The sequence below is a fragment of the Mustela putorius genome, unplaced genomic scaffold (genome assembly GCF_011764305.1).
Source record: "Mustela putorius furo isolate JIRA1106 unplaced genomic scaffold, ASM1176430v1.1 tig00003845_pilon_pilon_pilon, whole genome shotgun sequence".
Lineage (NCBI taxonomy): Eukaryota > Metazoa > Chordata > Mammalia > Carnivora > Mustelidae > Mustela > Mustela putorius.
The window spans coordinates 31,019,244-31,036,265 of NW_025421998.1; the positions used below are offsets into that span (position 1 = coordinate 31,019,244).

The 17,022-nt window shown below is 39.0% G+C and overlaps 1 protein-coding gene across 1 annotated transcript in view; it reads right to left on the bottom strand.

Moving 5' to 3' along the window:
• Positions 1 to 15,465: 15,465 nt before the first annotated feature.
• ABCB1 (ATP binding cassette subfamily B member 1) overlaps positions 15,466 to 17,022 on the bottom strand; it is a 105,506-nt gene continuing 103,949 nt past the window's right edge. The window contains exon 28 of the mRNA XM_045089761.1: positions 15,466 to 16,159. Within this exon, the coding sequence (XP_044945696.1) occupies positions 15,956 to 16,159 (204 nt within the window). The 3' untranslated portion in view covers positions 15,466 to 15,955. The remainder of the gene's footprint in view (positions 16,160 to 17,022) is intronic.

The window sequence follows — 17,022 nt, forward strand, 5'->3', positions numbered from 1 at the left end:
GAATAACACAGAGAGATCTCCTCTACCTCCCCAGTAGTAATACATTGTATTTTGGTGTCAAAATTCATAAGGAAAAAGAATTCACAAGGAATATTGGTGTGCAGCTTTCCTTTCTCCCTCCTTCCCTTCCTTCTATCTGTCTGTCTTTGGTTTTAGTATCAAGGCAATACTAGCTTCATAACATGAATTGGGAAGCATTCCCTCCACTTCTATTTCCTGGGAGAGATTGTGGGTTACGTTTTTTAAACTCCCATTTTGTGTGGTTCTGAGTATCATATAGCGCATATGAATAACTTACCACAGTCTACCACTGTTGCTGCATTTTATTTGCCCAAGTGAAATGTAGAAATGTCATTTCCATTACAGTCATTTACTCTTTCCTATTGATAACCTGAGGGTCTTATAGATTTCCTCTACTTACATTTAAAACAATACCAGGCTGTGTGATAATTTTTTAGTCCATTTCTTTCTTCAACCAGCAAAAACATTTAGAAAACACAATAGGAGACAGACAGGTTATTATATTAGCAATATTCTTGCTTACCACATTCTTTCTTCCCAATATTTCAAGCTCCCTTTTATCATTTATCTTCTATTTAGAGGACTTCTTTTAGCTCTTCTTTTAGGGTAGTTGGGGTAGGTGAGCTATTTCCTTAGGTTTCCTTCAATTAAAATGTCTTCATTTTCCTTCATTCCTAAAGGATAATTTCACTGAATATGGGATTCTGGGTTGAGGGTGCTTTTCTTTCAGCATTTGAAAAATAGTTTCTTATGAGAGATCCAGTATGATTCAGATCATTTTTCCCTAAAATGATGTGTCATTTTTCCCTTGCTGTTCACAATATTTTTCTTTATATTTAGTTTTCTTTTTTGTCTTTCTTTTTAAAGCAGCTTAAGTTCACAGCAAAATGGAATAGAAGGTACAATAATTTACCATGTTCAGTTTGAGATCTTCCCAGTTTATGGTCTATTGAGTGTGACTCAACTGAAACATTGACATTGGAGGTATGATATTATGAAATTCTAGATTTTTCTTAAGCCTTCTGCTTTCCTTGATTTTTAGACATTGTTTCAGCAGAAAGGGGGTATCATTCCTTCCTCATTCCTGTAAATGGGGAGAGAAGTCCAGGCTCTCTGCTTGGGCTCCATTCACACATGAGGTTGGGGGGGGGGGTTCCTTGTGGCTGGGCACTGGTCGAGTCCTGGCTTCCTACTAGGACTCCTCTGCTAACTTCCTGGCTGGAGGGAGAAGAAGTACATTGTTAGAGTTCTCTAGATGGTCATGTCGGCACCATGGAGGGTGAGTGGGGGTGTACGGATAAGGGTGGGAGTGAGGAGAACGGCGAGGTGGCCTTGGGACCAGTTTGCGGTGGTAAAAGTCCTAACCCTTCCTGGACCCCTTCTGACACCACCCAGGAGGGAAAGGGAAGAGAGTGCTTCACTTCTATCAGGTGAGGATGAAAAGTCAGCTTCCTATTTAGTCTTCCCTGACATGGCTGGAGGCAGACAGTGAGGTCGGGGTGCCTTCTTATAGCCTAGCAAGTATGGAAGCTGAGGCTTGAGACTTAGCTTTTTTAGGTGTGGCTCTGAGTGATATCACAAGTTTTTTTCCTATGCTGTTTGGCTAGAGTACAGTAGCTACTGTCTAAACATTTTCTGTCTTACTAGGTTGCCCCTTTCCTGGTCCTTTGGCTGAAGAGAACAGGCTTTTGCTGGGGCTCCTTTTTGTCTGCGTACACTGGCATTTCACATTCTTCTGCTCCAAGCTGGGGACATATGGGGCAAGAATGAAACAAAGCAAAAAAAAAAAAAAAAAAAAAAAAAGGAAAGTGGGAAATTCACTACCATGTCATTCATTCTTTGGTCTCAAATGTCCTTATCTGGTTTGCCTTTTTCAGAGTCTTCTTATGTTTGTTTTACATACAAAGTTCAGTGTTCCTAGTTGGACTCAGCAGGAAGAATAGGAAAAAATACATCTTATCCATCTTCCTTGAACATGCTGCCTGATTTTCTTAATCTGTTTTCCTTTAATAAAATGCACAGGCAAAGAAAGAAAACCCTAAAATCAAAGTAGCCAGTATTTGTACATCGACGGAGGAAGGGGTGTGAAGTAGTCACTAAAAAGATTTCTCGAACTTATCTGCTCATGTCCTCCCTCTACCCTCATAGTAACATCCAGTCCACTAAGTCACTTACAAAAAAAAAAAAATTCTACATAAGACATGAGAGTAGGTGGACACTATCTCAGTCTGGCCTCAAGGTTATGCCACAATAAAATAGGGAGTCAAATGCCAATAATTATGGATGCTGACATAGTGGAATAATGAGGCAATGTTAAAGAAACCAGGGTACGAGCTCTTCATTCATACCACCTTATGCTATGTTTTGCGTTATGTTAGACTGCATTCGTTATGCTTATTTTTACATTTTTTCCTTCCTGTAAGCTTCCTAGACTGTGTGCTTCTCCAGGAAAGGAGATAATCCAAAAATAGTAGCTGGCACATTGCAAGTACCTGATAAATCCTACTCCTTCTTGCCCACCCCTTTTTCTACCCTTTGCTAGTTCAGGATCAAGGCAGAAAGCTCAGAGGAAAACTGCATCTGCAATTAATCTACTATTAAAGTCTTGAAGAAGACCTCTAGATCAATAGCCAGGTACCATCAATCAGTACCTCAAACTAGATTGTGCAGGAAGTGCTGGCTCCCTCCCAGCGCACACCTATTTAGAAGATCCTGACACAGTAGATACCATGGATTTAAATGGAAGGGGCTGTCAGGGCACCTGGGTGGCTCAGTAGGTTAAGGGTCTGCCTTTGGCTCCAGTCATTATCCCAGGGTCCTGAGATCAACCCCTGAGTCCTGGGATCAAGTCTTAGGGTCCAGCCAGCCCCTCACCCCCTCTTTGGGTAAGACCCATAGGGCTCCCCCCTATGTCCCCACCCCTTCCCCCTCACTCTCTTTCTCAAATAAATAAATAAAATCTTTGGGGGGGAAAAAAAGGGAAGGGTTGCAGAACCCTGTCTTTCACTTCTTTCTTTTAGAGCTTTGACCAATTTTGTAAATATGTGTTCATTTATTCAATACATATTTATGGAGGGAGAGAGGGATAGAGTTAGAAGTATGCCCTAGAGCCAAGTTTTCCAAACTGTGAACTGAGGACTGCCAGCAAGTACTAAGTAGGTAACAAAGGTCCCCTAGATAACAAGTTTCTATTGGTCAAATGAGTTTGAGAAATGCTGCTTACCACACCCCCCTCTCAGAGGGTCACAAGGCACAGGGAAGACCGAGAATTTCAGTAGTAAACAAATCATTCAGTTTTGTTTACCTGTGTTTCCTCCCCCACCGCCTCCCCCAATACCCAATGAAAACATAATATCCATGTTCTCTTTAGCCATATATGTAAAGCTACTTCTAAGGAAAGTATTCTCAGAGTTCCAAGAGCAGGGACGCCACACAAGAAGAGCTGGGGGTGAAGAGCTGAGCTCTGGAAGAAAGAAGGTGTGATCTTCATTTAGCTGAGCTGAGACAAAGGAAAGGATGCAGTGGGGTTCAGAAGAGGTTTTATACACTATGAGATTTTACACACTAAAAATGAAGGAGGAATTTAGACTTACAGAGGTTATCGAGATGGTTTTAAGAAAGCAATCGTTATACTGGTCAAGAATGGTAGGTCTTTTTGCAAAAATACATACTGTCCTTAATCAGTCCAAGTCTCAGCAGGAGAAGAATGGTATGCTCAAATTAGGACATTCAAGGAAGATTTAATTAAGGAACCAGTAACAAAGATGTGGGCAGAATATAGGGTGTAGGAGATATTTCATAACGGATAGGGGAGACATTGGGGCCACAAAAATGGGGAAACCAGTGCTTTCCCTAGGTTGGCATCATAGGGAAAATAGCAGTTGCCAGAACCCACAATAAGTGTTAGACAAGGAAAACTGCTTTGAGAAAGGCAGTTGGCCCCTCCAGCTGCTCCCAGGCTCCCCTTCAGCTAAACCCACAGAAGTGGATCTCCCAGCGCAGAGAGCAGTGTGGAGAGAAGGTGGAGAGTAAACAGGGAAGAGCAAAGGGAAGATATTTGGCACATGTCTTAAGGTGGAAGTCTCTGGAAACTGGATAAAGATATCAGAACTGTGCCATTTCCTGACTATGACTATCATGGTTCATGCAACACTTCTAAAGTAGTCATCGACTGTGTCAAGACATGGCATTAAGCCCAGCGAAGACATAAAGACAAGAAGATAGAGACCCAGCCCTCAGGTATGCAAAAATAACCAAAAACAGAGTGAAGAAGCTGCAAGTGATTAAAATACAGAGTGAAATCTAAAATAAAGAGATGTACAAAATATATGGGAGTTTTGGTGCAGAGAATTTGCATAGCTCACTTATGACGTTGGCCTTGATATGTAATGCTAATAGATGAAATTGTTGTCTAAAGTAACTCTTCTGGTGGAAATGAAAATTTTGAGAGTTTAAAGGTATTTGAAATTTAATTTCATCTGTTAATAGCCAATAATAACCCATAACAGAAAATTTAGCTATTCAAAAACTTGTTTTCAGAATTAAAGTATATGCAAAAGATTTTCATGTATGCTAAGTGCTGTGAAACACCGCATCATCCAACATTCTTAACCATCCTTTTAAGTATTTGTTCTCATAGAAGAAACCCTCAAGTAGTTTCTCCCTTTAACCCGATAACTTCCCTCCAGGTTTTGTCTGTATGTTCCAGACTTGGAATATGTCAGATCCCAAAGACTTTTATACCATTTTTTAGTTTATGGAGGTAGATTATTATAGCCATGCACTTTTACAAATGATTCAGACAGTCTGAGCCCTAACTTGGCTGGAGCTGGCACTTTCCCAAAGTGATGTAGAAAAACCACCAATAAATCCCAGGTGAGTCATCTATTTAAACTCTAAAGGGTGGGAGTCGTGGGGTCAATGCCCACACTGATAGACATGTTTTGCCTAAGAGAATTGAAGAAGGACAATGAACTTTTTTGGAAATGAAAGAATTTGTCACTTTCCAATTCTGGTTGAATAGGGAAGCCGCAGCTGAAAACTGGTTTGATTATAGAAATAAACTACTAGAGTCCTGACCTTGATAATACGGTTTTAGCTTTCTCTTTTGACTAAAAAGAGTCCTTTTGACTCTTTTAACTCCTTCCCTTACCATGCCCTTTTCCCTCCTCCTCAGAAAGAATAGTGTGATTTCCTGCCTAATATGCTAGGAGTTGTGCCTCCTCGATGCTGGGGAATGAAATGCTATGGACAGAGCTTCTCTCTTGCACATTGGCCACGTGCTTGGGAGATGTGGGGTAGGTTTTTTGTGTTTTTTAAAAAAAATTTTAAAAAGATTTTACCGATTTATTTAACAGAGATCACAAGTAGGCAGAGAGGCAGGCAGAGAGAGAGAAAGGGAAGCAGGCTCCCTGCTGATCAGAGAACCCAATGTGGGGCTCAATTCCAAGACCCTGGGATCCTGACCTGAGCTGAAGGCAGAGGCATTAACCCACTGAGTCACCCAGGTGCCCCTGGGGTAGGTTTTTAAAGTGTGTTCTTTTCCTCCCTCACTTATGGAAGTTGTAAGGTATACATTTTCACCTTTATAATGGAAGTCAAAAGGTTAAGATGTGGTTCATTTTATGATAGCTCACTGCACCTGTGTCAGAATGTGGACCCTCTAAAATAAGGCGTATCTCAATACTCTCACTATTTCAAATAGACCACAGCAAGAATACAAATCCATCTATCCCAGCACAACAGGCCTTTTGGGGCTGGTTCCTACCTTACTTCCCAGACTCATCCCACCACAGGGATCCTCCCAACACACAACACAGGAAATTGACCACCCGAACTCACTTCCCATTCCAGGCTTCTGGGCTGTTCTCCACTGTTCTCTGTGTCCACACCCTCTCCCTACTGTCTACCTGACAGGTACCTACTGGATTCTCCAGGAAGTTTTCTAACACTCAAACCACTCCCAAGAGAAGTGATCGCTCTCTACTTGATTTTCCAAGAAGTCTTGCCTTGTGGCACCAATACAGATGACCAATCTAATTTCTTGTCTCCTACACTGTGTGCGCCCAACATCCAGTCCAGAAGGCACTTGAGGTAATTGTCAAAAGAATAAATACAAAACACAACTTCCTTTTCACACAAGATAACTGGTAGCCTTGAAGGGCAAGAAAAATATGAAGTAAAGGCAGCCAACATCATTTTTCTGTTTACTGAGAAATTTCTAGATATTAGGTATTGTCCTAAATCCTTTATTGTAATAGTTTATGCCCAAATAATCCAACAAGGAGCTCTTGAAATACCTTAATTGCCAATGAGGAAATAAAGTCTTAGAGAAAAGGAAGTAACTTGCCTAAGAACCATACAAACCGACAGCTGAAAGAGAATCCCAGGTTTTTCTGACTGGAGAGACTAGGAGCTTCTCCATACACTAGACAACGATCAATAAGAGAGAAAACATTTCTGTGTAGCTGCCCAGTGGAGAAGCGAAAATATTAGTTTTCAGCTCCAAGGTCGCTTTTCCTTATGACCCAAACTGGCTCTTTTGAAAGAGTCCAGGTAAAAATATTTCATCATGTACCTTTGCCTTTTGCACATATCTGGAAACATTCCTGCTTTTCTCTTTGCTATTCTGATTTCTTCAGGCTCCAAGGGCAGAGGTCTTTAACCTTGGTGTTAGCCATTCCAACTGGAACAAAGGACTACAAGTGCAGAAGGTGTTCCCTGAAAATCTTTTGTTTAATCTTTTTAAAGAGCAACACTTTTTTTTTTGTTTTGTTTTTTTGCATTTAACCTATACTTTTATTGAGGACTTTCAATGGGCCAAGTATTGCTCTAGGTGTTGGTGCCCATGGGTGAATGAGGTGCCCACCAAGACACTGCAGCCTAGAGGGATGCTTTTGAAGATCAAGAGAGTTAAGGTAAGTGAAAATCCTTCATAGGCTCTGGAAGAGTTATTACTTATTAGCTATCAATTAGCTTAAAACAATGTTTTTTGGATTTTTTTGCTTTTTGTTTTTTTTTAATTAGGCTCCACACCCAGGGTGGAGCCCAATGCAGGGCTTGAGCTCACAACCCTGAGATCAGGACCTGAGCTGAGATCAAAAGTCAGATGCTTAATTGACGGAGCCACCCAAGTGAACCAAAACAACAGTTTTTACCACCCCTTACAGTTCTCTGAATTGACTGGGCTCAGTGAGATGGGTCTCGTCTCATGATGGTGCAGTCAGATGCTAGCTGGGTCTGCATCTGAAGACTTAACGAGGCTGGATGTCTGAGATCCCCACTCACATCTGGCCCTTGATGTGGCTAGAGGCTCTGCTGAGTCAAGTCTTGTGGCCTCCCCATGTGCATTAGATTTCTCCTTACAGCATGCTGCTGGGGTCTGAGGTGGGGGATGTCAACATAGCTTAGGATCTGTGTTTTTTTTTTAAATTTTAAAAAAGATTTTACCGATTTATTTAACAGAGATGACAAGTAGCCATCTCCACTTTGTCAGGGAGGGCTCCCAGAAGAAAGCAGGCAACTGTGCTTACTCCTATTCCCCCTAGGTGCCTCATGCCACTCTCTGCCTTGGCCAGCCAGCTCCAACCACAATGTCCTTCTTTATGTACTTCAAACTCTCTCTGAGCAGGCTATTACCTTCACCTTAAATCTCTCCCTTCTTCCCTATGGCCTGTCTCCCCACTCCTACTTCCTAGGTAACAACTCCTTTTTCAGATTTCAGCCCAAATTACTCTCATTTTAAGAGCCACAAATCCTTAAATGTAACTGGTTCTCCTATTTCTTCTTTCTTAACTTTGTGTTGTGAAGTAATTATAGACTCAAAGGAAGTTGAAAAAACTGTAGAGGGCTGCTGACTCTTCATCCAGCTTCCCCAAATGACGGCATATAGTCACTGTAGGACAAAATCAAACCCAGGGCATTGACATTGGTACAATACTGATACCAGACCACTCCAATATCTTAAGAACATTTTTTTTTCTTTTACAAAATTATGTATATAATTCCCGTAAGTCTTTATTTATTTTTTTTTCAGTAGAGTTGGAAAGGCTAGATTATAGATTTTATGGTAATGATGTTCTCTCCTCCCTATTTTTTATATAAAATTCTATGGCCTTAGATAAAAATTCTCTTCTATATGTTAACAGAAGACTTTAAGATGTTAATCTGTGATAAAACAAAACTAAACCAGAGGAAGATACACACTAAATAAAAAACTTGGCAAAAGAAAGACACTCATTGAACCTCTACTAGATACCAAGGACTTTGCCAAACCCAAGAATCAAGTGATGCAAAGACACAGTCCTTTTCTCAAAGGGTTTACAAACTGGGAGGAGGCATCTGAAACAGAGATGTGAGTGAGGAAAATGAACCACAAAGGCCTCTTATCACTGAGACCTGGGAACAAGTAGCTACTTTGTGTGTGAAGGAACAGACCGAAATACATTTTGGCCTAAATTCAGAACTTGATTCTGGTAAAGCAAACAGAAGGGCTGTCATTGTTTAGAGGTGGACACAGGTGTATAATCCTACAATTAGAAGGGAACTAGGAAAGTAAGAGTGGAACTCAAGCAAAGAATACACATTAGGACCCATCTGTGCTTAGTTAGTACTTTGAGGACCGCACTTCTGAGCACCTTCTGGTCTGATGTCACTTCTAAACCAGAAGAATAAATCGTCTTCCTTCTAAAAGAGTTCCTCATCTCCATCAATGTCACAGCATTTTTTAAGCCAATTTTTATCACACTTCTACCTTTCTCATATACACTACAGATGTTTCTCTGTTCTCATCAGCCCAATTCAGAGCCTCGTTACCCTCACTGTTTTGTTTTTTAAATAAAAATATATGTTTAGCTTCTCTGATTTGAAGCCTGCATCAGTTTCCTGAGGCTACTGTAACCAATCACCACAAATCTGGTGATACAACATTAGAGAAAACACTCTGGGGAGGGTCATCAAAAAGTTAAAAATAGAACTGCCATATGGTTCAGCAATCCCACTTCTGGGTATGTATCTGAAGAAAATGAGATCAGCATTCTTGTGTTGACTGCAGAATTAGTCACAATGGTCAAGACACAGAACCCCACGTGTCCACCAATAGATGAATGGATGAAAAATGTCATGTATATAAATATATATAATGGAATAGTATTCAGCTATAAAACAGAAGGTAATCTTGCCATTTGTGACAAGATGGATGAACTGGAGGACACTATGCAAAGTGGAATAAGCCAGACAGAGAAAGACAAATTTTTTGGTGAGTATTTTAGTAACATATATATTTATTTATATAAAGTCCTGGTTTTTTTTTTACAACCAAGACAATTTTACTTCTTCCTTTCCAATTTTATTTCTTTTTCTTGCCTGGTTGCTCTGGCTAGGACTCCAGTAGTATGTTGAATAGGAATGGTAAAAGTTAACCCTTAACGGAATTCCTGATCTTAGAGGAGAAACTTTCAATCCTTCACCGTTGAGTATGATGTTAGCTGTGGGCTTATCATTCATAGCCTTTATTATATTCCTCTATACTCAATTTGTAGAGAATTTTTATCAAGAAAGTATGTTGTATTTTGTCAAGTGTTTTTTTCTTCCGGTATTTAGAGGATCACGTGATTTTTATCCCTCATTCTATTAACGTGGTGCACCATATTTATTCATTCGCCTATGTTGAAACATTCTTGCATCCCAGGGATAAATCCTGCTTGATCATGGTGTGTGATTCTTATAATGTGCTTTTGAATTCGTTTTGCTAGTATTTTATTGATAAATTTTACACCTATGTTTATTAGGGATATTGGTCTGTAGTTTTTTCTTGTAGTGTGCCTTTTCATTTATCCACCATCCATTCATTTATTCAATTTTATTTCTTAATTCCAGTATAATTAATGTTCAGTGTTATATTACTTTCACATGTCTTGTAATATGTTTTTAAAAAAGATTTTATTTATTTATTAGTCAGAAAGAGAGAGAGAGAGAGAGCACAAGCAGGGGGAGAGGCAGGCGGGGGAAGCATATTCCCCACGGGGCAAGGATCCCGATGCAGGACTTGATCCCAAGACTCTGTGATCATGACTTAAGCTGAAGGCAGACACTTAACCAATTGAGCCACCCAGGTGTCCACATCTTGCAGTATTCTTACCTGGCTTTGGTATCATGGCAATACTGGCCTGGAAAATGAGATTTAAATTGTTTCCTCCTTTTAAATTTTTTGGAAGAGTTTGAGAAGAAATAGCACTAATTCTTCTTTAATATAGAATTCACCAGTGAAACCATCTGGTCCTGGTATTTTCTTTGTTGGTTTCAGTTAGTGATTCAATCTCTTTATATATTGGTCTATTCAGATTTCCTATTTCCACAGTTCAGTCTTGGTAGGGTGTATGTTTCTAGGAATTAATCCGTTTATTCTAGGTTATCCAATCTGTTGGCATGTAATCTCTTCCTAGTAATCTCTTACAAACCTTTGCATTTCTGTGGTATCGTAGTAATGTCTCCTCTTTTGTTTCTGACTTTATTGGAATCTTCTGTTTTTCTTAATTTGAATCAAGTTTTGTCAGGTTTGTTTGTCTTTTCAAAAAAAAAACCAACTCTTAATTTCATTAATCTTTTCTATTTTTTTTCTGGTCTCTATTTCATTTCTTTGTTACTTCCTTCCTCTTGCAAACATTGGGCTTAGCTTGTTTTCCTTTTTCATGTTCCTTAACATATAAAATCAGTTTATTCTAGATCTTCCTTAATGTTAACATTTATATCTATAAATTTCCCTCTTAGAACTACTTTGGCTGCATCTCATAGATTTTGGTTTGTTGTGTTTCAATTTTCATTTGTTTGCTTCTTTCAAGATTTTTTTGATTTCCACTTTTATTTTTTCTTTAATTCAATAGTTGTTGAGGAGCATGTTGTTTAATTTCTACATTATTATGAATAATCCTGTTACTGATGCCGAATTTCATATTATTATAGTTGGAAAAGATACTTGGTATGATTTCAGTCTTCTTAAATTTGCTATGACTTGTGACCTATCACATGACCTACCCTGGAGAATGTCCTGTGCGTGCTTAAGAAGAATGTATATTCAGTTGTTATTGGATGGAATGATCTCTACATATCTGTGAACCCATTTGGTTTTGAACATTTCTTTGTTGATCTTCTGCCTGCATGATCTATTCACTATTGAAAGTGGGGGCCTGAATACTCTAGCATTGTCTGAAGTCTCCTGCTATTATTGTATTATAGTCTATTTCTCCCTTCAGATCTCTTAGTATTTTGCTTAATATATTAGATGCTCTGTTGTTGGATGCATATATATTTACAATTGTCTTATCTTTTTAAAGAATTGACCCCTTTATCATTATATAAGGACCTTCTTTGCTTTTATCATCATTTGTGGGTTAGAGTCCATTTTGTCTGATATAAGGACAGGTACCCCTGCTTTCTACTTGCATGGAATATTTTTTCCATCCCTTCACTTTTAGCCGACGTGTATCTTTAAAGCTGAAGTGGGTCTCTTATAGGAGCATATAGTTGGGTCTTGATTTGTTATCCATCCAAACTCTCTATTCCTTTTGATTAGAGAATTCAATCAATTTACACTGAGTAATTACTGACAGAACTTACAATGCCATCTTATGGTTTCTGGCTGTTTTGTCATTCCCTTGTTTCTTTCTCTCTTGCTGTCTTCCTGTGTGAACTGATGATTTTCCATGACTGAGACACCCAGGCACCCCTCCCTTCAGCATTTCTTATAAGGCAGTTCTAGTAGTGTTGAATTCCCTCAGCTTTTGTTTGTTTGGGAGAATCTCTCTTTTTTTCTGAAGATCTTTGCCAGACAGCATATTCTTGGTTGGCAAGGATTCCCCCCCTCCCCAGCACTTGGAATGTATCAGCCACTCTTTCCTGGCCTACAAGGTTCCTGCTGAGAAACCCAAGTATAGCCATATAGGGGGCCTTTATAAGCTTTTATTTTTTTCTCTTATTACTCTTTTTAATAATATGATTAGCTGTGTACTAGTTTATATAGTTGTTTGTTATTTATTGTCTTCTTCCACTAGAATGTAAATGCCAACTCAGATTTTGTTGATTTAAATATTAATCATATCTAAAAATAAATATAGAGTACTATTTGGAATGGTGCTTGATCAGAGTTGGGGATTGCATTCTATCCAAGCTGACACATAAAATTCACCATCATACTAGATTCATTATCAATTTAGCACTCATACACTTCTCCTTAAATCATACTTAATATCCTAATAAAGACAATAACAAAGTCACACTTCTGTCTAGAATGATGCATCTATTCTGTGTACTATTATTAAAAACTATTAATTCTGTCCCCAGAAGAGGATGGGAAGTCCTTGAGTGATGTTCATACTTCTCCTTGATAACCTGTAATTTAAGTACTATGATGAAAAGTTAACACTGATTATGTTATATGATATAGTGATTAAAAAGGCAAGAAAACAAAGAATTTAATACACATGCCAATTCAAAACGAAATAAAGAAGAAATACTAATAACAACAACAGTGCTATGAAGTGTGTAAGCCTGACGATTTACAGACCTGTACCCCTGGGGTAAATACTACATTATATGTTAAAAAAATAATTAATAAAAAAAGGAATGGTGCTTGCTAGTGAGTTGGGGGGAGGGAAATGGTTAAATATTCAATGAGTGTAAATTTTCAAAAAAAAATTCAGTTATGCAAAGTGAATGTGTTTAACATCTGCCATACAACATAATTCTTATAGTTAATAATACCTAATTATACACTTAAATATGTGTTAAGAGGATAAATTTCAAGTTCAATGTTTTTGCTGTAATTAAAACATACAGTAGCAGAAATCACTCAAAAAACACGTGATTAGCCAGCTGAGTGCCTGCTGAGCACAAAGGGAATAGAGGTGGGCAGTGTAAGAAGGTAGTATTTAAAACTACCTTTTAAAACTATTTTTTAGTAAAAATACTAAACTAGTATTTAAATACTAGCTACAGCTGGGTGCCCAACTGCAGAAATCTCTTATTACTTTTAAAAGTCTTTGTCTTTAATTTTTGACAGTTTAATTATAATGTGTGATGAAGAGAACCTAAATTGATTTAATGTGATGCTTTGCAAACTTGAATATCCAATTTCTTTCCAGGCTTGAGATGTTCGTAGCCATTATTTCTTTCAGTAGGTTTTCTGCCCCTTTCTCCTCTCTTCTTCTTCTGTAACTCCAGTAATTCAGAAACTGCTTCTTTTGATGGTATTCCACGGATCACATAGGCTTTGCCCACTCTTTTCCATTCTTTCTTTGTTGTTCTCCTTCAACTAGATTATCCCAAATTATCCCATTATCTCCTGTCTCACAAACTCTTCTGACTGAATCTCTATTACATTTTTCATTTCATTCATTGTATTCTTCAGTTCCAGAAATTGTTTTTTTTTTTTTTAATTTCCTCTTTGTTAAACTTCTCATTTTGCTGAATTCTCTTTCTGTGTTACTTGAAGTTCATCAAGTTTCCATAAAACAGCTATTTTGAATTCTTTACCAGATAAACCACAGAGCTCCATGTTATGGAGTCAGTTACTGGAAAATTACTGTGATCCACTGATGGTGTCATGATTCCCTGATTTTTTCATGTTCCATGAAGTTTTACATTGCTGTCTTCCCATGTGAAGTAGCGGTCACTTCCAGGTTTTATTCACTGGCTTCAGAAGAGAAATATCTCCTATCAGCTCTGCTAGTAACTTGCAGGATTCATCAGACCCTCTATGAATACAACTGATCCACACTTCTTGCTCCCCATATTGACAGAGATCTTAAACTTATGTGCTGTCTCTTGACTCCACACCGGGCCATGTAGTGACTGCCTTCCTTCTGTAGCAGGCAAGCTCATGTTTGTGGCCGCTCTTTGGAGCCAGCCTCCTGTGTGTGCTCACCACTAGCTGTCTGTCAAGTCTTGCCCTTACCACCATCATTGAGAACTTGTACAAGAACCAGTCCCAGGACTGGGCAGAAGATATATGTGTATGAGTGAAGAACACTGAGCATTGGGATACTCCATGGGCTAGTTGGGGGGAGCTACAGGCAACATATTCCGTGTGGCTTGCAGCTAAATTTCTTGATAGAGTCCATGACACAATTGGTAGGATCTGTATCTTTTCAGTGCCCTCTGAGAGTCTTGTTTGCTGCTCGCCCAGTTTCTTCTCTTCAACTCCTGAAGTCATGCAGCTCAAGATTCAGTACTCCAGATGAAGAAAATGCACCTCTTCGGCAGCATTCTGCACAGCTGGGGGAAGCCATGTACTCATTCATGCTTTCACCTCCTTCCAAAAGAAAAGGAACTAAGATTTCTCTTGGGCCCTCAGCTGTGTTGCCTTGGGAGAAAAGTGGTACAAGTCAAGCTGTTCCTCTTACCCTCTCCAATGCATTAAATTAGTATTTTTTGCTTTAATTTTTTTTTTCCTGGAACTTCTCCTCTGGACTTCTGGGCTTCTACAAAGGCTCTCTCATCCATGGGTTATGGTCTAACAGGGTTTTCTAGGCCTGTGGCTGAGAGGGCCTAGGGTCCATAGCCAGGACCAAGGTCTATATGCCTATTACCCAACACACAAGTGGGTGAGATTTTCTCAGGACCCTGGGCTTACGGCGTTGGATCCTATAGCTCCCCAGAGGCATTTCTGTTTGTTGATGGATGATAAACTATTGTTGTTGAGGGAGGAGGACAAAAGCAAGGAACCTCTTATTTCACCATGAGGCTGCTATTACTAGTATTTTCTTTTAATCTACATTTCTCTCATTATCAAGATTGTGCACTTCTTTTTTTTTCTAATGCATTTCTTCTTTGGGAATTACCTGATCATGTTCTTTGCCCATTTTTCTTTGGAGGTGATCGCATTTTTTTTTCTTTTAAAATTCTTTGGACCATAAGGATATCAATTATTTAGATAAATATGGCAAATACTACTACCAGATTTTGTCTTTCAATCTTGTTTGTAGTGCTTTGGGTTTTTTTTTTTTTCTTTTCTGGCCACAGTATCCTTCTTTGTGGTATTTTCTTTTTTCATTATGCTTGCATACATCTGCCACCAGAGGCGTTAGCTTTGGAAGAAACCAGTTACTGGGGGAAATGATTCATTATCAAAACAGAGAAATAGTTATCATATTTTTTAAAGTGCAGAAATATTAAAATCCTGTAAGAGCCCTTTATAAGTGCAAGGCAAAATATTTATAGTACATCAGAGTATACACTTCATAACTTCACATCCTGAGCCTCACCCCAGCCCCTAGAATTCTGTACTGATGTGTGGGGTTGGTTTGAGAGCCATGATAATGTGAAAACACAAGAACCAGCAGGATCACGTCCACAAAGAATGAAGACTGGTGGTTCCATAGGACCCACTGTGAAAAGACATATACAATGGGAATTATTTACACTCCTCAACCATTCTCACAAAAATTAATGGAAGTTTTAAAAGCAGTCTTTTTATTCTTTAAATGCAGAAATAATCTTTATTATTCCAACTGGGAGATGATGTATTTACAAGCATTTTAGACAAGATGATTCTGGTCATATAAAAGTTTAGCTTTATTATAGCACTTGATGCAAACATTCAGTACTTTTTGCCACTTTCATCTTTCAGCAAGGCAGTCAGTTACAAATAAACAAAAACTATACAATTTATTAACAAAATCTACTTTGAATTATTCTATAAGTTTTAGAATGCAATTAATACCAGTATTTCCGTCCATTTGATAAAGTGTCTTCTGGTTCCTTTAATCTTAAAGTCTGCAGACTCTGAACTTGGTGGAATGATCTTTGGTTGCGGTAGGAAATGTTAAACAAATAATTCTACAGAGTTTTTCCAGTAAGCGCTTGCTTTTTAACTTTGATTAAATGCCATGTTTTACACAAATATTAGAAAGTATTTAACAGCTGCTATGGTCACAGTTCACTAGCGCTTTGCTCCAGCCTGGACACTGACCATGGAAAAGTAGATGCCTTTCTGAGCCAGCAGCTGTTGATGCGTGCCGTGCTCCTTGACCTTGCCGTTCTGAAACACCACTATTAAGTCTGCGTTCTGGATGGTGGACAGACGGTGCGCGATCACGATGCAGGTGCGGCCTTCTCTGGCTTTGTCCAGGGCTTCTTGGACAACCTGATCAATAACCACATAAATTAATTCTGATAAAAACAGGCCTCTCCTTTCTTTCTCCATCATAAGGCTCACAATCTTCCAACAAGAGGTGCTTCTTTAATGACAGTATCCGTGAAATATCACAGAATTGATAAAGCAAGGAATGTGTCATCTCAGAAGATAAGGGATTCCTAGACTGGATTAGTTCTGAGGCAGAAGACATCTATTCTTGGAGTTATAACAATAAATACGGTCTGTGCATTCATCATTTGAAAACATGTACTGGTGTGCCCACCCACACAACATCCGTCAGCGCGGCCCTCCAGTCCGTCCAGCTCTACAGCAAATCCAGGGAGACCGAGTGCAGGCTGAACACAGCCTCCTTGAATTTTGGGATTTTAGTAAAGATCGGGATGTCTCAGAATTAATATGTCTTTCAGATACCTGAAAAGCCAACTTTTTCTCAAACTGAAAATGATTACTAATATTTATCTTAAGGTAGAGTCAGTTTTTATACTGCATTAACCACCCACTTCTTCATACAGTTGCCGGAGAGATGCCACTGGTGGAAATGGGAAAGTGGCCCCTGAACACGGCGTCTTCGGTCAATACAAAGTGATCCAGGGTTATTTTTTTTTGGAGCCTGGGTGCTACAAGACTAATTTCCCCTATTTTGTCTTAGGGTTCTTGAATCACAGCAGCAGAAGGTATCCACATTCTGCGGAAAGCTGATGTAAGTAACAATCAACATAGCTTGGCTGAATTTTGTTCTCTACCATGGAAGACAGAAGCATTTAAAGACAACCAGATCAAGGGTAATGAATCCAATTTTAATTCGTACCTTTTCGGGGCACCTGGTGGCTCCCTCATTAAGTATCAGCCTT